Consider the following 25,411-nt stretch of genomic DNA (forward strand, 5'->3'; position numbering starts at 1 on the left):
AACAAACATCAAATACTTTTCTAATTAGAGGTCAACTTTTTAGAATTTATACTGTATATTGGACAGAAAGTGACTTGCTGGGGCTTAGTCAAAAGCAGTATCAATACCAATACCAATAACAAGCTCCATGAAGAGCCAAATATCACAGCTCTGAGATACACAGTGCTAGGAAAGTAACACATTTGTATCATAAAAGATTTAATACAAGGTGGACACTAATAAAGTTAAGTCCTATAAATTAATAATCCTTAGTAGAGATGAGAGAAACGAATCTGGCAAATCTGGCAAATTGCTCTGTCAATTTGTGAAGCAAATTACCGCAGATTAATTAAGGAAATTGGAGAAAAAAAATTAAAGTTGCACATGTGTGGAGCGTCACTGGGCCGGGAGAAAGGGATTACCACAATCCCTAGCAGCTGTCCAATCAGCTACAGGCCCCTATGTGATGTCAGCACCTCCTCCTCACCTTCTATATAAAGTGGTTCGGTAGCGTAGGTGGCCAGTCGGCTGTGTAAGGAGGAGAGAGCAGGATGGCAGCAGGCAGTTGCTGCAGAGCAGGGAGAGACTAATAGAGTGAAATAGGGACAGAGAGGAGAGGAATGGTGGAAATTGGATGATTGGCTGATTTACTTTTTTTTTACATTGTGATTTCCTGTGGGTTTTTTTTTTACACTTTAACAGCAACATGCTTTAACAAATTTACCCTTCTGTAATAGTCCCAGTATTGTAGCTACTATTGTTTTGGCTGTTTTAATTAAATTCATTAAGAATCTATACGCGAATCTTAACAAGTTTTACCAAAAATATGCGAAGCTCGTTAAACCATTTTCGCCTGCTCCACTCATCTCTAATCCTTATCATAAATAAGATATTTTCAGCAGATAAAATATAGCAGGTCCATGTAGCATTAAAGCCAAACCAAAATAATTTTTTGTTTAATAGGCTCTCAAAAGGTAATGATTCTCCATGCAGAGATCCAACCTGTAGTGGATCTTGTATGCTCTAAGAAATAGTATTCAGCCAGAAGAAAGAAAACAGTCTCCCTTGTGCCTTTTATAGGTGGCATCTGTATAAGTCAATGTCTGACCCTTTAACCTCTTCCCACAATCATGGTTGGTAGATAAGTATGGGGCAGGCTCAGGAGCTAAACTGTTCCATGTATGGTGGATTGCAGCTACTATCTGCAGCTCACAACTGATTTTTAATGACCAACATAGGAGATCTGTCAGATATTGGTTATTTAACTGTATGAATTTTCTAATTAATGGTGACTGTGGCATCTATACACTTGTATAGTAAGTCAATGGTGGGTCAGGGGTCCGATTGGCATCCCCATGATGTAATTGTGCCTCTGTGCCTTTGCCCTGGTGTTTAATCTGCACCCTGTGTACACAAGGGCTATTTTTGATAAATTCCCCTTAACATGTTTTTATGAGCTGTAATCTTTTTTAATTTTGATTGTATGCATAACCATATACAGAATATCATCTTTTTGCCAAAATGTTATAGCTGCACTTCTAAGAAGATGACTTGAGTATAATGCCAAGCATACACTGTTCAGAGCATAAATAATAAGGCTCAGGTGACAGAGCATGGTATGCTTATATTTCTGGTTGTAAACACAATGAAATATCAGTCACTATAAAATCTGAAGGAGAGTGGGAAGGCTGTCTGTTTGCATGAAACGTGGTGATATTAGTGGACTTTATCAATGAGTTACATGCTCTAGGCATAGAATAAGCCCACTATGCATTCTCAATGGATCATATCTAAAAGACTACAATCCCACTATAAAGATGCAGCCGATTACGTATTGTGCATCCCTTCCCAGAGATATAAAGCTTTGTATCACATCCCAAAGTTTTGATTGTGAAAATGTTACAAGCTACTGTCCTGCTGTTCCACTTACAGAGAAAATCCATGTTTACATTGCACCTAATGGCTGCTTTAAACTTTGCAGAATCAATTTAGTGCCCTTAAAAAGACAGGTTCTAATTTGTTTGAGTGGCTGTATGTGTATATTTGTGCTTATTTGGTGTTTTCCAGATAAGCCTTGGTCCCTCTAATCTATTGTACAGAATGACAGGAAATCAAACCAAATAGACTCGTGTCCCTTTTATCACTCTGTTTTCTGCACAGCTACCTTTTAATTAAAGTCCGATCAAATATCTCGGCACAAGTAAAATGCCATTCTCCTTGCACTAGCGGCAGGGATAAAGATGTTATAAGCAAATACATGTCATTAAGACTGAAACATTAATGTGAACAAATGAGAGAAAATTACACTTTACTGTCAAGAAGCCTACCGCTTACAATGTCCCCACTCGGTAATTATATTTTTAATCTCATCTTTCTGAAAATCAAAATATGCATTAATTCTCTCTAGGTCTGACAAATGGTGTCATCCTTTCTTTGGCTACTTGTAGGTTAAGACAGGGAGCAACCATACTGAATACCAAGATTTCATCAGTATGAAATTCTTGGACATCTACTGAATAGTAACAGCAGGATTTCAGAAATATAAGATAGATTACACAGGATCACACTCTGCTCACACAACTATGAGTCCAAATCTTGACCTCAAATAATGTTTTATAGTTTTTACATAAATAACAGTTTTGGGCTCTGTTTACACAATGTAAATTTTCAATTAATCACAGCGTTGTCGCAAATTGCAACACCGGCCGTGATTAATTGAAAAATTTACATTGCAGTGAAGTCAATGGAATCACGGTCAGAGTGTATCCACACTGATTCCAAGTGGACAAAGCGAAAACCGACATTTCAGTTTTGTGCGGTCGCTATTCATTGAATAGAAGAGGCAGAACACTGACATTTCACAAAATGTAGAATGCGATTCTGGATGCACTTTACATTGTCTGCTTTTGGTAATTGGGATGTGGGTGCACATGAATGCACCCTCAACCCAATTCTAAAGAAATGAAGTTCATGCGGCCATTCTGTAACACAGCCGGATCACAGAATGGCCGGTGTCAAACTGTGTGTGAACCTGGCCTTAAGCTGACACTGCAGCTTGCCATTCACTTAAAGGTTATGTGCCATCTATTTTTTTTTTATAATTAAAACCAGATACTATGCCAATAAATATTATTTTTTTCTTATGTTTTATCTTTTGATTGTAGCATTATGTTTTATGTATATGAGTATGGAGAAACTGATTTTCTCATGGTGCGTTTACACAGGTAAGGTTTTCATCAGCCACCTGGGCCATAGCCAGGACCACTGTTGGCAGGTAATTGCCCAGGGCCCCTAGATGGTCTCCTGCAGTTGCTATAATGCCAGTGGGTTGGGGGCACGTGTGCACCTATAAGTAAGCCCCGCAGAAGGTAATTGCTGCTAGTTGTGGTTTACTTCATTTATAGCAGCTGCAGTGTGTTGTTTGTGCCACCTTAAATGGGCAAAGCAAGACCTCGATCAATCAAATGCTTGACATGTCCCTGTGACATATCCAAATCTTTTATTAATGGCAGGCATGCTTCAAGAAGAGTTTCTCTACCCCCTTCCCTCTATCCTACCCCTGGGACGACAACTTCATGACTACCTTACTTCTAGTGGCAGGCCCCTGAGCAGTCAGGATCAAGAGGATGGAAAGGAGGTCTTCAGGAAGTCTGATAGGCTTCTCTTTTACTGCTTCCAGCTATCCTTCTGTATTGTATTGTATATAGCATGCGCATGCAATGTGCAAATTAATATATGTGTATATTAATTTTGTAATGTGTAAATGATTCCACTTTCCATTCCTCACAGATTCTTTGGAAAATGAAAGGTGGGATCAGATTGGTTGCTAGGGGCAACTAAGCCAATTCTACTTCATATAAGTTTGATAAATCTCCCCTCAATTTGGTAAAATTAGTGATGATTTAGTTATGATTTTGTCTTGATTTAATGTCTTCTTCAGTAATAGTATGGAGGTAATAGACAATCATTATAAGTATATATTTGCTACTGGAGATAGTGGTAATATTTGATACAAATCTATAATATATAAATAGGTGTGTTTACCGGGGACACATACCTTGCAGCTTGTGATTTAAGACCCTATAAACACCCATGATATGTCACAGTCTGAATCTGCTCAATAGGACCAATAGTTGGGACAATATTTTAACATTTAGGATTCCCCTTTTAATTCTGCTCAGGGCTACATTTTGTCCAAAATGGCTATGATCATAGGAACCTGTAGTCTAGAGCTGAACATGGGAGAGCTTTCTAGCCATGCGTGCAAAGGTCATTGTGCAGAGAGAGGGAGGATGGGGAACTGTGGCCATTATGTATTATGAATAATGCTTCTCGAGTATAACAGGTGTTATCTTTCAGAACCACCTTTTCTGTAATAATAATGAGGAAAATGCCGAAAATTGGGCCAGCCTATTATTATGAAAACTTTAAGGGGCCCAATGATTAATGTCTACACCTAGCTCAAATTAAAGAAAGTGCAAATTTTTTATTCAATGACCCCTGCGTTTTTTTTTGTTTTTTTTTAAGTTTGCGCCTTGTGCACATATGGTTGGAGAGGGAGCATGACATTGCACACAGGGAGACAACAGCCTCTTAATAAATTCAGCAGTAGGAAACCGGCAAAATTAAAAATGAGCTGTGCGTAAAACAAAACAAAACAAAACAAAAAAAAAAACACTGATAATTGTGCCCAAAAGATTATGGGATTTTCCTTACCGAATATAAATGTGCGCAGCAACAAAGAACTGTCTGTAACTGGCCGATCATGTTGTACACCTATATTTTTAGCCAATGACTATCAGAAAAAAATATATAAAAATCTAGCCACTTAATTATCGATTAGATAATATGGTAGAAATCTGCCTTTTTATCTATCTTCTTACATATATATTAAAATCTAATGTGTCCAATTCCTTCTTCCCCCTAGAACTGCCAGGTAACATCTGGGAGGTCCTCATCCCCATGAGATCATTGGCAGATTTTTGCTTTTATTGTATATCTAGCTTTAGTGTCAATGGTTGCAATGAAGGAGAGTTCCCAAATTTTTCCTTACACTATCATATTTTCTTTACGGTTATCTCTGACCATTTGCACATTACAACTCTATGTTGTTTCTTTCTAATCTCTATTTAAATTATCTTAACTGTTTTCTGTTCAATTCCATTCATGCTGTTACAGACAGGATCAATTTGAGACAGACTAACTTCAGCTTATCTCTTCTTCGCATGATTGATTCTCTAACTTTATGGCCAATTTTCTGGATCATTCCCTGTATTGCTAATTTTCTCATATCTGCCCTTTCCCTCACTTCTATAAAAGATAAGTAATTTCTTTACACTTGGGACAACTTGCTTGATGTTTTCCTGAGGAAAATCCTGAACAGTTTCCTATCGTTGGGTCCGTTTAAAATATTATTCAATATAGAAGCATGAGAACCATGTTAGAATATCCAGCAGAAGAATGCTTAGCCTTTGACAGCCGATTCTCTGGCTTTCTACATTTAACTATAAGGCTTTCTATTAGGGAATGGACTCTGGATCTCCTGCATTCACTGACTGAATTCGTGAAAATCTCTGCTAAACACATTACTGTAGCTCATCCATTTTGATATTTCAACCACCAGGCAATGGGTTAATAATTCGCTTTGGATGTCAAAATGAAAAAGTGAATACAAATGTAAACAGCGCTCCATGGTGTGATGTCTGAAAAGGATGAAAGTGAAGGACAGTAAATGGGAGACTCTCACCTGATGATGTTGTGCGAATGCAAGGCACAACACTCAGTAACAGCGTGTATGAGAACCACAGCCACGCCCAGGTACTGTACCATAACAGGATAATAGTAATAAAAAATGTCTCCACTCCCAACAACAATTTCACCCAGGGTGGCTTCACAATGATCTGGTCCCCAGTTTCCGGACGCTCATGTCTTAAAGAGAACTTGAGGTGTGACGCTGGCATTCAGCAGCAGAGGTGGGACCCCGCCACAGCTGCAGAATGTCTGAGTAGGCCTGCCAGCGTCACACCTCAAGTTCTTTTCGAGATGTGCCCAGCCGGAGAATGGGGGGGGGGGGGCAGAGCAGTGTAAACTCGGCCCCAGCACTGGAGCCAGGGAGGTAAGGAGGTGATACTCGAAAAACCACTCCTGCCGTAGTACAACCTTGAAGATTCATTACAATAATCTGTGTTTACAGACTTACTTACTGGAGATCACAGATTACAGTGCTCCTATCAAAGAATAGAACTGGGTATTAAAGATAGAAAGGCTTAGTATGTCTTTTTGAGAGCAGAAACATAGATCACTGCTTCCTAGTGTTGGATTGTAGCCTAAACATATCTATGAATGGGTTCTTGGTAAGAGCATGATTGTTGGAAAAAAAAGTGTTAGCCTAGGGCTACATGGTGAGTCTTAGTTTCACAACCAGTGAATAAGTGAATGAGGTTGCGTTGTGAACCCATAGTCTTAAAAAAAATCTGTCCAGGATACATTTTTAGTGATTGTCGGGTTGCGTCTGCTTTGAGTCACACTTATAGTAATCATAGAGTCATATGACAGGCAATGCAGCACAGTGGTTACTGGTCACGGTGGTGTAACCCTAGCTGTAATACCTCTAATGCTGAAATCCCTACTGATCCTTCTCTTGGTTGTTAAATGGCCCAGATCTTGGTTTTGTTCTTAAATATTGCTCCTGTCTTGCCTTTGAAATTGTTTACCTGGTGCCTGTATATCTATTTCTGGTCCTGACTCTATACTCTCATCTTGCCCTCTCACTTGTTGGATCTGTACTGTTCTCCTAGGGTTAAGGCTTTGCTGAGTTATGACACTGCTGTTGTTCTATTAGCTTACTGTTACCAGTGAGTATTTAAAGGAATGCAACCGGAGAAGCAGATCAGAAAAGTCCTTACTGTTTTGTAGGGGTGAACAATGAGAACAGTCATTTTACTCCACCCATAACCTATTCAGCGCCAAACTGTTAGGGGCTAAAGAACCTTCGTCTCCAGTAAGAAGTATAAAATATAATAACTATCATCCTATAAAATATATACCTAGTAGTGGATTACTAGTTTTGTGTTTCTATAAAATCACTGTTATTGTACTGTTTTTCAAGTAACTGATGGTGCATTCTCTGTCTTTTTCCATGCCTCTAAACATGATAGATAAGTAAATTACACAAGACACATCTTATTATACAAAGCTCCTGTATAGTCTTTTTCAATTTTATTCTATTCCATGTGGGCCTTACTTCAGTTTTCTCATATAAAGTTATATCCTTATTGATATCCTCTGTGGCTTTCTGTCTATTTTGAAGGCCTTGGTGGCCAGACACTGTTTTGAAGAGGAGGGTTCCCCACTGGTTTGCCTCCAGTCCCTTTCAGTTTGTTGCCTCACCATCCTGTTGAACTGTACTGGGAAAGTTAGAGATCTAGATGGCAATTTCAAGCTAGGGCACTGAACTAGTATCTGTACAATATTATTTTTGTTTTTAATCAACACTTGAAGCCCAATATGACAACAGTGATTTATTTCAGGTAGAAAAAGAACAATAAGAAATGAGTACTAAAAAACTTTAAAAAAAATATATATAGTATCACCATTTCTGTGTCATTTTATTTGTATAAGGGTAGCTTCACACACACCGTATTGCAGTAGAAATCCCTAACTCAACAGGCTGCTTATACGGTTCAAGAAAATTCAAACTAAATTTAATAGCAGGAAAACAGGAAATGAATGTGGACACAGTGGTATTTTTTTCTGAATGTAAATGCAGAGACTGCTTGTGGCACAGAAAATTAGTTTTCTATTAAAAAAAAAAAAAAAAGTTCATAGATAATAATGTCCTAATCTTTATATTGTACTATTGTGGGTTACTAAAATGTATAGCAGTTTCTTTAATAGAGAAAAAAAATAATGAAAGTTCAGTAAACTATTGCTTTATTTATACAGCTCATGTGACATGATTTACTTAAAGTGACTGTTTACGCACAATCTGACCCCCCCCCCCCAAAAAAAAAAAACAAAAAAAAACAACTGCTTGTACCTTCCGATAGCTGCTTTTAATCCAATCTGTTCTGTGCTGGCACACCCTCTCTGTCCCTCCTCCCCACCCTCCTTTTTATTAGGAATGCTCCGGGCAGATTGTCTCCTATTCATCAGCTGTGTCAGCACAGCACATGGGCTGAATTGTTAAGGCTCCTGTGCAATGTTCAGACAGGAGAAAATGTTCTAGGGGCTTTCCTAATTATGAAAAGGGTGGGGAGGATGGATGGAGAGTGTGTGCCAGCCTAACACATACACAATCTAGGCCACGGCCCTTTGACACAGGGCTGCAAGTTTAAAAGTTGTTTTTTAGAACAAGAACTGCATCCCCTGCCAAACAGACCCCAGGACAGATCTTGGATTAAAAGCAGCTATCTGAAGGTACAAGCGGTTGGGGGGGGGGGGGGTTATCCTTCACTATCTCTGGCATTACTATCTCCCATAGACCATGAACTGAGCTGTGTGAGACTGTGGGAGTCCCTGCAGTTGAACCATCCACAATCATACACCGATCCCCTATTCTGTGGGTAGCCAAGTCTTAATCATCGGACAACCCCTATAAAAGTATTAGTAGGTCACAAGTGGTTCAGCTGGCGGTGGACGTGGTGGGATACCCTCTCCGTTCAACGCCTCAGCTATGTCTATTTGGTGTCAAACCCTCCCGTATGCCCTATAGGCCATTTAAGCTGGCTCAACTTATTTTAATGGCAGCCAGAATATATATAGCTTCCAGTTGGAAAAAACCTCATCTTCACTTAGATAAGGTGAAGGACAGGGTCAACGATATCATGTTATCTTAAAAAATTGCTGCGACCAGGGGAGATACAGTGGAGGCGTTTGAACGAACCTGGAGACCGTGGTATACCTCTTCCCACGTGAGGGATATTTCGTACTATATTACTACTTGATTTGACACTACTTGCTATTTATTTTAGCCATTGATACTGTACTGCACTATTTCTGTTTGTTCCCTATGATCATTACTTGCTTGATTGCTCTTTTTTCTTTGTTCTCTATGGAGGCCGAAAAGGCCCATATGCTTGTACTATGCATTGCCTTGAGATTGCAATAAAATTGATCTGTTTGATACTAAAAGTATTAGTAGGAGCACAGTAATTTTTCCCCAACCCCCTTCCCTTCTGCTTTTAAGTGAAGAATCTAGTATCCAACAAGGACATGGCTAGAGACATCACTCAAGGGAAGGGAGTAGAGGGAAGGTTTGGGGAGTATTTACTGCAAATAACTCAGGATATCTAACACTTCTGTAATGCTCACAATTTGCTTAAATCGTTTATCCACCCGGTAAAAATTGAGTGGCCATCCATATTAGATCAGTGGGGGTCAATCTTTCAGCTCTTTGAAGAGGCCATGGCACATGCAAGCTTTACAACTTTTTTTATGTTTTCTGCACTGTTAGTAGCAGTGATACAAGTGGTACAACTGCTGCACTGTCCTTTTCAAGTGAACAGGGCCTTGCTGCAGTTCTGTGCACTGATGCTACAAAAAGAATGGTGAATGCAAGGATAAGGGCAAATAAATCTGGAGAATAAGCCATCAATTTGCACAGGCTGGATAACCCCTTTAATCTAAAAAAAAATTACTATAACTTTACAGCATTCATCTATTGATGACCAGAGGGAGCAGAAGATATGATATAAAGTAATGCTATCAACCAACCCAGAGGTTAACAGAAAAGAGTATGTATACTTTACAGTGATCCCATTCAGCCTCCAGCGATCAATGGGATTGATCGCCAACCAAAGGATAGGTCACCTATACCACATCGGATTTTGGCATCTCACTAATCAGCTGTTGGCCAGGGCCACGCTGTTCACATATACAGAGAATAGGGCTTAAAGGAGATATTACCTTGTATAATATAGTGGCCATACAGCCCAGCACCCATTAAAGTGCATATCTATGGATTTAAGAGCTGTCCAACAAATGTAAAACTTGTTACTGAATGATACTTTTGTTATCACACATATATACGGATGAACACCAGTTAACACAGTTAAATATCCATCTTAAGATAATATGCAAATAATGCATACAAAAATCTAGACAGCTTCTTCAGCAAGTGTCTGAACACCCAAACTCCAACTGATCATAACCTTTGACATGCCTGCTTTAAATTTATTGAATTAATAACTTACGATATTACCATGATTTTCACTGCCTACATTCATTCAACAAAAACATCTTTAAAATATGCATGTGCTGGCCCTTACCTCATCTTTATCTTGTACTTGGATATACAGAGGCAGTGCAAAACCAAGCTGGGCCAGCTCTGGAATGCTGACGCTGTACTCTGAGCTGTTAAACTGGGGAGCATTGTCATTGATGTCAATTACTAGAATGTTGAATGTAGTTCTTACAGTGGCATCAGAAGGGCTTCTGTCATCCAGCAATTCTGTTCCCTTAAAATAGTAAAATGTTATGAAAGTTAAAAATAAAACTGTAATGCTGTATTATACCGTTTTCTATGGCTGAATAAAATCACAATAGACTTCTATCTTACATTCAACCTGGGAGTATTTTATATTTATAATTGTATTTATATTTACAATTTTCACTTACTGTACTTTTGTGTTAGTGAAAATTGACAGAAAAGTTACTAATGATAAATATTTATATACATACATGTTTGCCCCCCCCCCCCCCCCCAGATAATTCTGTTATAGTACAGGTGATAAAAAATTCAGTATTTCTTGGACAGAAAGAACAGAACAGCAAAAGGGCAAAACTGTTCTTTCTGTTGCGCTGACAAATTGGTCTTTGTGTAGACGAGACCTTGTCAATGACCGGGACAACTTCATAAGGAGAAAGGTCTTTAATAGGATGCTCCTGTTGCTTTCTGTCACAATACAGCATGTTCTGTTCCATTGAAGAAGATACAGTTCCTTATATTCCCTTATTCCAATTAAAGAAGGAAAATGAAAGACCTAGGCACCTCAAGTGCCACTATGATGATAATGGGGTATTGAGCGAATCTTATCAGAGGTCAAGTGCTGTAATTATGTGTCACTTTCCAGCACTACAAGACTGGTGCCCCTTCTAGAACTGAAAAATGATCTCTACACCTTTGGCACAGCCTAGGATCGGCAAAAATCAATAGAACTGCAAAATAGTTGCTGATTTGTGGCCAGCTCCACAGTTCCGATGCCAAACAGACCTTAGAATGCTTTTAAGTAATAAGCCAAACTCTTATTGATTTTAATTAAAAGCTTGCAAATCGGGTAGAGGGGTGAGCTAGGATAGTTTTTCCAATGCATGTGGATCAGTGATTAAGTATCTTCATGCCTCAGTGCTCTCTCAAATGGACTAGTTCTACGAGTGGTATAGTTTTTATTTTCTTCTAACATGCAAAATAATGGCTTATAAAGAAAAATGAGACACACTCAGCATAAATGGGTTAAAAAAAAAAATCTAGTTTGAGCAAATTTGAGAAAAAGCTTATTTATAATTTTACTTTTTCTATAATTTGAGTATTAAAGGAGAACTGGGGGGGGGATGGGTGAAAACAATAACATCCACATGCCTCTCCAGCTTCAGTGCTGATGCCTGCAGACAGCTGCTCTGGTCTCTGACCGCTTCCTGATAGTAAGAAGAAACCTAGGATATGAAGTGGCAGGCTGTGCAGCCATTCTGTCACTGAATGGCTGAGAAGGCCTGCCATGTCAACTCCCATGTCCCTTCCTGAATGGCTGAGAAGGCCTGCCATGTCAACTCCCATGTCCCTTCCTGAATGGCTGAGAAGGCCTGCCATGTCAACTCCCAGGTCCCTTCCTGAATGGCTGAGAAGGCCTGCCACTTCAACTCCCAGGTCCCTTCCTGAATGGCTGAGAAGGCCTGCCACTTCAACTCCCAGGTCCCTTCCAGAATGGCTGAGCAGGCCTGCCATGTCAACTCTCAGGTCCCTTCCAGAATGGCTGAGCAGGCCTGCCATGTCAACTCTCAGGTCCCTTCCAGAATGGCTGAGCAGGCCTACCACGTCAACTCCCAGGTCCCTTCCAGAATGGCTGAGCAGGCATGCCACGTAAACTCCCAGGTCCCTTACTGAATGGCTGAGAATGCCTGCCACTTCAACTCCCAGGTCCCTTCCAGAATGGCTGAGCAGGCCTGCCACGTTAACTCTCAGGTCCCTTCCTGAATGGCTGAGCAGGCATGCCACGTCAACTCCCAGGTCCCTTCCTGAATGGTTGAGTAGGCCTGCCATGTCAACTCTCAGGTCCCTTCCTGAATGTCTGAGCAGCCCTGCCATGCCAATTCCCAGGTCCCTTCTCACCACCAGTAAGCGGCCAGGGACAGAGTTGCAGACTGTGGATGTCAGTGCTGGAGTAAGAGAAATAAGTGGAGGTCTTTTACCCACTCCCTCCCTGGGCATATTGAAAAATGCTTCCTGCCTTAGTTGGCAAGGTGTCTTCAATGTTTACTTCCACCAAAAAAAAAAAAAAAAAAAGACTGTGAAGAGAGCTCTACGGTAACAAGTGTAACTGTGTGATTATATCATAACCAAAATTGACTTCCAACCCTAAGAAATAAATGACTAGGGTGAACACTCAATGACCACAAGCAGAGATCTTGAAATGTGAGGAGGCCAATTTTTGCATCTATACTGCACTCTAGTGTCCTAGCTTGACTGATAATTTAAAGGGGTTGGCCACTCTATAGTAAAATTATCCTGTATTAGTAAGTGTACTCTCTGTATATACTGACAGCAGCTCCCTGTATACCTCAGAGAGCTAAAAATCAGACTTCTCTCTTCCAGGCTGTGCTGCCCTGCTGTGTGGTGAGTCTGTCTATAAAGTGGCCGACACGGAGGAGCATGTGACTATGCCCTGTGTCCTGGGTTCTCCATTGGCAAATGCAGGCTCAGTGGTGGACACTGGAGGCAGGGCATTGTCACATGCTCCTCCATGCCGGCCATTTGCCATTTAATGAACAGACTCACCACAGAGCAGGGCAGAACAGCATGTTGGAGTGGAGTCTGTTTTTAACTCTATTAGGTACACAAAAAGCTGCTGTCAGTAAGTGCTTTGGGTACACATACTAAGGCTATGTTCACACAACGTAAATTATTAATCACGGCTGCTGTTGCCGATTTGCAACACGGCCATTATTTATCCTTTACCTACTTTGTGCTGCAGTGCGCACAGATGCGACCACAAATGCGCCCGCATCCGAATTCAGCAGCAGTGAAGATCATCCGGTTGGTACAGCAGTAGCGGCTGGGATGATCTTCTCTGACACTGGCCGTTCCATGACCCGGGTGGGTCACGGAACGGCCAGTATCTTATGCCATGTGAAGATAGCCTAATACTGTACACTGAACTATTTTACTATAAAGTGGCTAACCCCTTTAATTGACCTATGAAAAATCATAACTCTCTATTCCACAGTGACTGTATACTGTGCACTTTTTACAAGCAGGATAGGGTACTGTATATTCTCTGTGGCTTGTTGCATATTAACCTATCATGGGGTTTTAATATAAAACTAATCAAAATGAACTGGAAAAGCTTTATAAACTGTTAAAACAATAAAAAGCTTCAGATTAATGCCCTGAATCCTATGCTTTCTATTTATTCAGACGCCTGTACTGTAAAATTCTCCTTTATTAAAAAGAACATTTTTTATTATAATGGATCAAACTTTGTGTTTAATAAAAAAAGTAAAATAAAAAAAATTACTGAACAGAAAACTATATTTTAAGAGCGCCATTACATTCAAAATAGCAAAAACCATAGAAATGTGGAAGCAAAATTCATTACCTTAACTGTTAAAATGAATCCTGATGTGTACAGGGGATTTTCTCGGTCCAGCTGCCCATTTAGAGTTAACGCACCACTGATATAATCCAAGGCAAATATGCTATTGGTGTTACCTGTAATAAAGCAATTCCAACAATTATGAAAAAAGCACACAGGCTCTGGAGAGTAATAGTAAATTAGTTACTTTTTATTAACATCATCAACTGCTTCATGGCCACAATGCACTGCAGGGATTATGTTGCATCACAAGTGACCATTAGAAATAATTGTTTTGCAATTTCAACCATAGCAACGTGCTCCTGCCTAGTGTGAATGGTGTTCTAGGAGAGCTTACCAAACTTGTCTTTTTTTCTGTGTTTCAGATGGGGGGAGTGGCTGCCTCTACTTGGTCGTGCACTTCCCCCATCCCACCCAGGTGGTGCAATTATTTTTGCCGGTATAAGACGAATCTTATATGTCAAGAGCATAGGCGTATTACACGCCATGGAGAGGCCATAGTACAGTGTAGGGTCTGCCCAGATATGAGGCCACCTTATCGTGGTGGGGTGGTTTACACTGTTTGCAAATGGTAACCAAGAGCCTCATTATTTTTGTGGGAATTTTTTTTAGCAGTTGGGAGGGCTGTTTTTAACTATTTTCATGCCTGTAGTGGGTCTGTATCTTGCCATTTATCATTTATCTGTGCTTTTGTGTATTAGAATTAATGGAACTGCATCACAGAGAGGAGATCGTCACATTAGGGGCTGGCAGGACCGCCCCCAGTGCTTCATGCTGGGCCGGTGCTCGGGAATAGAGCGTCGCTGTTTGCGGGAATCAGGCGACGGTTCGAAAAAAAAAAGACGGCGCCACCAACATCAGCATGCTGTGGCCAGTCTGTTCATGTAAAAAGCCCATGGCAATGTAACTGGTGGTACATTCGCTTTAAAGACTGCCTACTACCTGGATCTCAGCAAGGAGATTCAATACCTTTCTTGAGGTCATACAATACTATTTTGCATACCATTGCTTATTATGTAGGGACTGAATGTAGAATAGATTTAAATTTCTGGATCTGATCTTTTTCATAATAAGTTCAGTTGCAGTACTAGGCTGGGTTCACACTATGTATATTTGAGGCTGTATTTGTGAGGCTGTATAGCAACCAAAACCAGGAGTGGATTGAAAACACAGAAAGGCTCTGTTCACATAATGTTGTAATTGAGTGGATGGCCATCATTTAATGGCAAATATTTGCTGTTATTTTAAAACAACGGCTGTGGTATTGAAATAATGGCCGTTATTTACTGTTATATGGCGGCCATCCACTCAATTTCAACATTGTGTGAACAGATCCTTTCTGTGTTTTCAATCCACTCCTGGTTTTGGTTGCTATGAGGACCTGACATGAGGACCAAATACTGCCTGAAATATACATAGTGTGAACCCAGCCTACTAGGGTGCTTTTCTAAGTAGGCACAAAAACAACCTTTTAATTATTTGTTCCAACATTATGATGTAAATGTAAATCACCTTGACTTAGTGAGGGTTATAAAGAAAATAAAGTCCATAATTAGAAGTAATAAAATCATGAGCTCCTCAGACTGCTCTTATTTCAGTGACACATAATAAGTCAGATATACTGTAGTTGTTTTACTGGCTCGGTGCTTTGCTGACACTTTGAAATATCTTAGGTTACTAGAACTAAGCTTGTATGATGCTTGTAGCAAACAGCAATAGGGTCTCTGTGCTGCATATCTAGCACTTCTTTGATCATAGCTGGATGATCTATATCATTCCTCATACTTTTAGTCACTTTTGCAAGAAAAAGAAAAAAATATTAAAAGGAAAACAAAGCCCAACATAGAAACTTTAGTTAGGGGTTAAAGTGCATGTACCACTAGGTTCGTTGCTTTATGTTTTTTACATAAACAGACTGGTGTCGGCGCAGGGATGCTGGTACCTCAGTCCTTTTTTGTATTGCCGCCCTGTTCCCGTGCACAGCACTGGTCTATTCCCAGGCATCAGCCTAACATTAGGCACATGAATATCCCTTCTGTGAAGCGGCTCCGGTTTGTTCATATAAAAAACACAAAGCAATGTACCTATTGGTACATTCTCTTTAAGGGTATAAACACACACACCGTATACGCAGCATATTTACTGCTGCGATACGCAGCAAATACGCAGCAAACACGCAGCAAATACGCAGCAGATTAGATCTAAATAACTGAACACAGCATCAGATCTGCACCATCAAATCTGCTGCAGATCTGCTGCGTATTTGCTGCGTATCTGCTGCGTATACGGTGTGTGTGTTTGTACCCTAAGATTTATTTATTTGATTTATATATTTATTTTTTAGTATTAGAGGATAAGGGAAACAACAGTGTCACACCTGTCCATTGGTCGTGGATTGTATTGCAGCTCTTCACCATTGAAGTAGAAGGAACTGAGCTACGCCATTACATGCAAGCTGTATTGGGCTTAAACCATATTAGACACATGCCCATCTTAGAATCGCAATCCATTATTCAATATTAAGACATTTTAAACCATGTTGAATCATCCTTCTTTATTATTTACAAGCTTCTCAATGCCTTAAGAAAATCAACAACTTTTAAAGAGAAACTCAAATCCTCCCATTGTTATATGTTGCTTGAATTATAATGATAGATTGCTTTTTAACTCAAATCCCAGTTATTATTCTCTTAATATATCTTTAAAACAGTTGGAGCACCAAGGAGCTTAAAATGTGTATTCTGTTAAAGTAAGTAGTAAGCTCCTAAGACCCCTACAGTGGCAGCTGCAGGCAGGTACAATTTTATAATTTACCTTAATGTATATGCAGGAGATTTGGAGTGGAATAAAACAATCTCTTGTAGCTTTAAATATATATAATACAATATTCAGTGAAGACAGTTGTACCTAAAAATGGTTTAAAGGGAACCTGTCACCATTTTATGCTGAATGAATCACAAGTCATCAGGGAGATCCCCAGTGGCTACTACTCACCAACAGCCTTCATTAATATATTTTTTCCCTCCACCTGAACAAGGAGAAGTCTATCAGTCAAGGCTATCAGGATGGAGAGAAGCTGCTGGGGACAACCCTACTCAATCCTAGTTAAGGCAGTATGAAAGTGATGACAGCTCTCATTAAAGTGCAAGCTAGCTTACTTTGATTTTTTTACATGACATTAAAGTGTCACTGGCGTTATAACTTTCAAAATCTAAATCAACAGTAGATGTCAGATAAAAAAGATGGAGAATATGGCACTTCCTGTGTTCTGACTCCAATGTCAGTCCAAAGAGTCAGAAAACAGGAAATCATGTTTTCCCAGGTCATCTGAGCGCTCACAGAGAAGGCAGTCATTTGATTAATGGACACACTGAGCTGTGACTCTCTGTACTGGCCGGAACTTCCTGTGTTTGGTCTCCTTTTTTCAACCAGCAGTGTACGTATAACTTTGTTTTACAGCATGATAAAAAAAATAATATATATATATATATATATACAGTATATTTATTGCAAACTTGCTTTATATCTCATTTATATCACACAATTGGATTTTTAAAATTATAATGACAATGACACTTTTAAAATATTTTGAGATTTGGAAACCAAACCAAACTGCCCCTAAAACACATAACACATGGTCAGAGGGTCTAGCCAAAGTTTAAGCTTCCTCCCTCAATATTTTTAATGTAATGTGACAAAACTAAGCAAAGGAGAAACTAATTTGGTTATAGTCACTTGTCTCCTAAACCTTATTCACTCTGAATTGGCTGTGCTAAATTTCTCTGCCAGGGTTTAGTTGGAAGCATCATTGTAAGGCAATGTTCACACACAGCATTTTTGCTCAGTATTTTGCAACCAAAACCAGGAGTGGATTGAAAACACAGAAAGGCTATGTTGACACACTGTTGGAATTTAATGGATGACCACCATTTAATGGCAAATAATTGCTGTTAAAACAAAACAAAAAAACAAAAACAACGGCCATTATTTGCCATTAAATGACCATCCATTTAATTTCAACAGTGTGTGAACATAGACTGTATTTTCAATCTACTCCTGGTTTTGGTTGCAAAATACTGAGCAAAAATACTGAACAAAATACTATGTGAGAACATAGCCTAAGGGCCCTATTACGAGCGATTATTGTGGGAAAAATCGTTAAATCGTTTGAATTTAAACGATAATCGTTCGTGTAATTGCAGGCAACGATCGAAAAATCGTTCGTATGTCGTTGATCATTGATATAGATCTGAACCTAAAATTATCGTTAATCGTTCATTAATCGTTCGCTGTAATTCCACGTTTGTTCACTCAAGTTCCGCATTTGTTCACTAAGGGTTCAGTGTAATAGCACATTGTTCATTGTTTTTCTGGGATCAGAAGGAATAAACGATCATGGTAACGATCGTAACTAACGATTATGGTTCCGTGTAATATGGTGAACTATTTTAGGTTAACGATAAACAATCTCGTTTGCGATAGTCGATAGTCGTTAATCGTTAAAAATCGCTCAGTGTAATAGGGCCCTAAGAAGGAAAATGTAAGTCCCCAAGACAAGAGAAGGATTCTATATCTGAGAGATAAATATGCAATAATTCAGTATGGTGGGAAAACATTTAGATTCCAGCCCATTAGGGACTGATGGTGCGTTTACACAGACAGATTTATCTGACAGATTTTTTAAGCCAAAACCAGGAACAGATTATAAACAGGGAACTGGTCATAAAGAAAACACTGAGATTTCTCCTCTTTTCTAATCCATTCCTGGCTTTGGCTTCAAAAATCTGTCAGATAAATCTGTCTGTGTAAACAAACCATAAGACAGATAGTTATCAAGATTAATAAAGGAAAATTCTTAATTTCCTTTTATCTTAACAATTTAACAAAAGCATAAGCAGAAAGGTTGAGGTCTGCTCTGGGTGCAGACCAGTGAAATATCACAAATTTTTGTTTAAATCCCTACATTATGCATAAATTATGCTAGCTTCACCAGTCTATGCCCCAATCACCAAGTGGGTGGAAAGAGGGAACAGCGTTGAGCAAAGGGCGTGTGGTCTGTGTGCAAGGTTTATTACTAGAGATGAGTCAAAGCACTCATCAAGCGAAGCGAATCGCTTTATTTGTCTGGTGCTCTGCTGATCACGCCGCCGGGCTTCCCGCACTGCTCTGCTCCCTGCCACTCCTCCCAGGATGCGGGAAAAGGCTGGATTCAATCCTGGGAAACTTCTCCTAGTTTCCCAGGATTGGATCAAGCTTTTCCCTGGCACCTGGAGTGGCTTGATAAATGGAGCGCTGATCAAACGAAGCGCTTCGCTTCGCTTGATAAGCACTTTGGCTCATCTCTATTTATTACATGTCACACTGGATTTAAGTGAGTAAATTTACCATTAATGATACAAGCAAGTTATCAGTATCTAAAGGATTTGTGGATGAAATCAGCACCATGATATGTATTACTGGTGGCAAAAAGATATCAAATGACTCAACTTAAAACTAGACACTTAGCTATGACATAAACATAACTGTTCTCACCAATGTTTTAGGGCTTAATCACTGATCACAGTCATTCTGCCGTTTTTGGCATTATTTGTAGGAAAAATATGAACTACTAGAAAATGTACCCGGCGCTGCCCGGGTATAAAGTGTCAGTGTGTTAATTAGATTTGTTCTAAGGTGCCCAGGAGGCAAAGCTAAAGGTATTGTTTCATCTGAGTTAATCAGTGGAATTAGTGTATACCTGTAGTGCATAGTTGGAGGGGTTCTGTATACCCACAATGTATAGTTTTTAGGGGTCTCGCATATCTGTAGTGCATAGTTGGGGGGGCTGTATACCTATAGTGTATAGTTGAGGGAGGTCCTGTATACCTGCAGTGTACAGTTGGTGAAGGTCCTGTATACCTGTACTGTATAGTTCGGGGGTCCTGTATACCTGTAGTATATAGTTGGTGCTGTATACCTGTAATGTATAGTTGGTGGAGGTCTTGTATACCTGTAGTTTATAGTTTGAGGGTCCTGGATACCTGTAGTGTATAATTGGTGGAGGTCTTGTATACCTGTAGTATATAGTTCGGGGGTCCTGTATACCTGTAGTAAATAGTTTGAGGGTCCTGTATAACTATAGTATAGAGTTGGTGGAGGTCTTGTATACCTGTAGTGTATAGTTTGGGGTCCTATATACCTGTAGTATATAGCTGGTGGAGTTCCTGTATACATGTAGTATATTTGGGGTCCTGTATACTTGTAGAATAGAGTTGGTGAAGTTGCTGTATACCTGTATTATAGAGTTGGTGTAGGTCCTGTATACCTGTAGTGTATGGTTTTGAGGTCCTGTATACCTGTAGTGTATAGTTTGGGGTCCTATATACCTGTAGTATATAGTTGGTGGAGTTCCTGTATACCTGTAGTGTATAGTTTTGGGGTCCTGTATACCTGTAGTGTATAGTTTGGGGTCCTGTATACCTGTAGTATATAGTTGGTGGAGGTCCTGTATACCTGAAGTATATAGTTGGTGGAGGTCCTGTATACCTGTAGTATATAGTTTTGGGGTCCTGTATACCTGTAGTGTAAAGTTTGGGGTCCTGTATACCTGTAGTATATAGTTTTGTGGAGGTCCCGTGCACTTGTAGTGTATAGTTTTGGGGTCCTGTATACCTGTAGTGTCCTGTATACCTGCAGGGTTGTATTTACCCGTATGACAGTGTTATTCAGTCACAGTGTGTCGATATTGGTCATGTCTGGTATGGGGGTGTTATCCAGTCACAGTATGGCGGTATTGGTCAGGTCTGGTGTGGCGGTGTTATCCAGTCACGGTATGGTGGTATTGGTCAGGTCTGGTATAGCGGTGTTATCCAGTCACAGTATGGCAGTATTGGTCAGGTCTGATATGATGGTGTTATCCAGTCACAGTATGGTGGTATTGGTCAGGACTGGTGTGGCGGTGTTACCCAGTCACAGTTTGCCGGTATTGGTCAGGTCTGGTATGGCAGTGTTATCCAGTCACAGTATGGCGGTATTGGTCAGGTCTGGTATGACAGTGTTTTCCAGCACAGTATGGCGGTATTGGTCAGGTCTGGTATGGCAGTGTTATCCAGTCACAGTATGGCGGTATTGGTCAGGTCTGGTATGACAGTGTTATCCAGCACAGTATAGCGGTATTGGTCAGGTCTGGTGTGGCGGTGTTATCCATTCACAGTATGGCGGTATTGGTCAGGTCTTATATGACAGTGTTATCCAGTCACAGTATGGCGGTATTGGTCAGGTCTGGTATGACAGTGTTATCCAGTCACAGTATGGCGGTATTGGTCAGGTCTGGTGTGGCAGTGTTATCCAGTCACAGTATGGCGGTATTGGTCAGGTCTGGTATGGCAGCATTATCCAGTCACAGTATGGCGGTATTGGTCAGGTCTGGTGTGGCGGTGTTACCCAGTCACAGTATGGCGGTATTGGTCAGGTCTGGTATGGAGGTGTTATCCAGTCACAGTATGGCGGTATTGGTCAGGTCTGGTATGGAGGTGTTATCCAGTCACAGTATGGCGGTATTGGTCAGGTCTGGCAGTGTTATCCAGTCAAAGTATGGCGGTATTGGTCAGGTCTGGTATGACAGTGTTATCCAGCACAGTATGGCGGTATTGGTCAGGTCTGGTGTAGCAGTGTTACCCAGTCACAGTTTGGTATACCTGTTGTGCCCTGTATATATATATGTACTGTATAGATGGAGTAGGGGGTCCTGTATATACATGTACTGTATAGATGGAGTAGGGGGTCCTGTATATACATGTACTGTATAGATGGAGTAGTGGGCCCTGTATATACATGTACTGTATGGATGGAGTAGGGGGTCCTGTATATACATGTACTGTATAGATGGAGTAGGGGGTCCTGTATATACATGTACTGTATGGATGGAGTAGGGGGTCCTGTATACATATACTGTATAGATGGAGTAGGGGGTCTACCAGTTATTACTGTGGATGTTGTGAGGCAGCTTCCCTAGAAACCATTGCTCCCTGTGAAAATGAAAGCAGTAATCCTATTGGTTGCTAAGGCTCCAACTGCCGTGTCTGCTGCAGCTAATTATATCACCTGTGTTTGCAGTGAGGAGATTTTCCCATTCATCTCTATGGGGCGCCTCTCTTTCCCCTCCCCCTCCCCTCCTGTACATCTGGCGGGGACGGGACCTTCGCAATAACCTTCCCGGGCACCCAATGTATCTGTGTGCCAAATTTGGGGTCAAACGGTTCAGGCGTTTGGAAGTCTATAGAGGACAGACAGACAGAAGGACAGACAGACTTTGATTTTTATGATATAGATGAACTTCTGCACCAAGGGGCATAGCTATAGGCATACAGAGGCAGGAGCTGCAGAGAGGCCCCAAAGCCTTCTCTGTAACATAACACCAGTGTTATAAATGGCATATGGTAGGTGGGGGCTCTGTTAAATTTTTTTAACTCTAGGGTCAAGAGCTTAAAGTGTACCTGTCAATATAAAAAAAACTTATAACCTTTCACAGAGACATGTTTAAAGTTTTGTTTGGTACGGGTCTGAGTGCATAGACCTGTACCGATAGGGTGCGGTGTGTCCTCTCCCCATTCTGATTTTTAAAAAGTCGGTCTCCCTAGGAGCCCGTTATAAGTCTTACAACTCTTTTTTTTTAATTCAGAGCTTTGCCCCGGTGTGAGCACTGAGACCTGGACCGATCAAAACTTTTGACATGTCTCTAGGACATACTGTATATAATCCTCCCAGCGTACACACGGTAAACGCCTGCTCTGTAGAAATTAAAAATTTAAATTTCCCTTTTTTTTGTTAAATGTGGGGGCTGTGGCTACCTCCTGTTGGCTTGCACTCCACCCATGTCCCAAGGCTGCTATAAAAGAGATCAATTGGTTCCTATCTGCCCAGTTGTAGGCTTATTCAGCCCAGGAGAGGCCATTGCTAGTGTGAAAATGCTAGAGTAGGGACCATGTCTCGAGGACGCCTTAATGTGGAGATATGGTACACTGTGTTTGATTAAATAGTTTGCTAAGATCCTCACTTTTCTAAAAAAAAAAAAAAAAAAAAAAAAAAAAAAAAAAAAAAAAAATATATATATATATATATATATATATATATATATATATATATATATATATTTATTTAAATTTTTAATATCTACAGAGCAGGTGTTTAAAGTGTGTACGCTGGGAGGAGTATATACGGTAAGCCCTTGCACCTGTGGGTTGCTGTTGCACCTTTTGTTTTTTGTATGTCTCTAGGACATGTCAAAAGTTTTGTAAAATGACAAGTACACTTTAAGTTACACCATAGTTGTATTAGGATTGGGTAAAGTATTAAACATATCAATTTGTTCCATGACCAAAGTATATTTTAGAGTTGCAAAATCTTGTAGCTAAAAAATTGGTAAACACTTTTACCAACCATTCTATCCAATGGTGCTGTTAGATGGAACGATTATTGTTCGAATTTGCTCGCTAACGATCGGATTTGAACGATAATCATACGTGTAAACGCTGCGAACGATCAAGCGGCGAGCGAGAAATCGTTCATTTTGATCTTTCAACATGTTCTTTAATTGTCGTTCGCAAAAAATTTGCAGATCGTTCTGTCTAAACAGTAGTTCACCGATTTAACCTATGTGTAAGATAGGCTTAAGCGATCTCAAAACGATCGCAAAACGATTTTTCCGTACGAAGTATCGTTCCGTCTAAACGCTGATCGTTATAAAAAACACATCGTTTATTCAAAATCGTTAATCGTGCGATCGGGCGAATTATCGCTCCGTCTAGAAGCACCACAAAGGTCCCACTCCTCTCTGTAACCTGACATAGTTTAAGCTTATCTACTTACAAGGTTCATCCTCAAAGAAGCTGCCCCCCCCCATCTACAATTCCCTAAACTCCATAGTTGTATGGTGCAGATTTTGGAAGCCAAAGCCAGGAATGGGTTTCAAAAGAGGATAGATCCCAGTCTTTACTTTCTGACCTTAACCTTAGTCTGTTTATAGTCTGTTCCTGGTTTTGGCTTCAAAGATCTGTCGGATAAATCTGTCTGTGTAAACGCACCAGTAGTGTCTCCTATTAGGTGCCCATACACAGTTAAATAAAAGGCATGGTTAACTTAATAGATATTTCTTGCTTCCGTGATTTAACCCAAAGCTGATGGGAGCTACTTGTGCTCTTGCAGAGATCCTTATTCAATAGGTAGTACACACCATCTATTCTATATATACACCAGAGATTTGCTGGCAGTGTAGCTGGAACTTTTTTTTGTGACCAGCCTGGCCTCTGATCCTTTTTTATGGGTCAATGATACATTACCAGATCAAAGATCTTTTTAATTGTAATATCCCCTAAATTTACATACTTACTAAATGCACCCCCAAAGATTGTTGGCAAAGGTAGCTAACACCAGGCTCCTCTTCCACATCCTTATTGAGTTAAATGACTTTAATTGGAAACACACTCCTCCCCCTATTGTACATCTATAGAGAAATAGGGGTTCCTATTCGCTTTTTACCCCCCCCCCCCCCCCCCCCTTTGCAGGCCAGATTCCTTCATTTGCATTGGTTTAGTTCCACAGATTATAAATTTGTGTTAAATTCTATCACATATCTTGATTATGCTCAATTTCACACTTTACTTAACCTGATAGTTTGTATTTGGTTCCATTCATCCGTGCATCATATCCAGAAGGAATTGTGCTTGTGCTGTTTCCTGCTGTTCTACAACCCGCTACTTTGCCTACTATTCTGTAACTCCTTTTTGCATTTCGGTTGCAAGACTTTAAAAAGGATACACTTAGAAAGGTCAAAAGGAGTTGATTTGTCTCAGTAAGTTGTAACTACCCCCCTATAACAGAAGGTAACCATTGAAACCATGACCTGGGTACAAACATCAATAGATGTATTTAAAAAAAACTGAGTAAAGCCTGTAGATCTATTTATAACTATTCATTTTAGGCACTGATTGCACCAGAGTGCTACTGCAAGCCCCGAATTCTTTGCCTCCAACTCCCCACCAATCAGGCCGGAATAAAGACGACATCCTGAGCGCTGAAAGCATAAAATCAATGTCCTCCTTGATTTCAATTTACAGAGTTTCCTGAGAACCTGCAAATACACCTGTATATTGCTATAACTATCCACAAATTAAAATCAACAACATTTCTACTGCTCAAACTACCCACCGCACAAGCAGAATAAATGGCATGGAACCCAACACCGAAAAGAGAAACGCCTGATGAGTCTGATTACTCACTTAATCTCATCAAGTGGCTTATCCGCACACAGCTTAGATCAATAGGGTGGTATTTCTTTCTCATCAGGTTTGCTCTGCCATTGATTTATTTTTCCCCTGAGTTTCACTTCTTCATGACATACATTCACAAAGCAATTCTTGCTTAGATATACAGCATATCTATTATTTGACACATGTTTAAACACAGTATAGTGTGTATTACGAGCCAATAGGGAGGACAATATGACGCTCAAGTGCAGACAACTTCTAGCTCTTCAACTGTCATTAACTACAGCACCCAACACACATTGCCAGATACCATTTCACAGTGGTAATAGATAGAATAAAGCAATTTTTGCTTTTTTTTTTTGCAGTCATGACTTCAGTGCC

General features: G+C 40.1%; 1 protein-coding gene across 1 annotated transcript in view; it reads right to left on the bottom strand.

Moving 5' to 3' along the window:
* CDH23 (cadherin related 23) overlaps positions 1 to 25,411 on the bottom strand; it is a 671,672-nt gene that overhangs the window by 352,978 nt on the left and 293,283 nt on the right. Inside the window, exons 9-10 of the mRNA XM_069981852.1 lie at positions 13,791 to 13,903; positions 10,248 to 10,436 (exon numbers count right to left, since the gene is read on the bottom strand). Coding sequence (XP_069837953.1) covers positions 10,248 to 10,436; positions 13,791 to 13,903 — 302 coding nt within the window. The remainder of the gene's footprint in view (positions 1 to 10,247; positions 10,437 to 13,790; positions 13,904 to 25,411) is intronic.

This window comes from Dendropsophus ebraccatus, chromosome 8 (genome assembly GCF_027789765.1).
Source record: "Dendropsophus ebraccatus isolate aDenEbr1 chromosome 8, aDenEbr1.pat, whole genome shotgun sequence".
Lineage (NCBI taxonomy): Eukaryota > Metazoa > Chordata > Amphibia > Anura > Hylidae > Dendropsophus > Dendropsophus ebraccatus.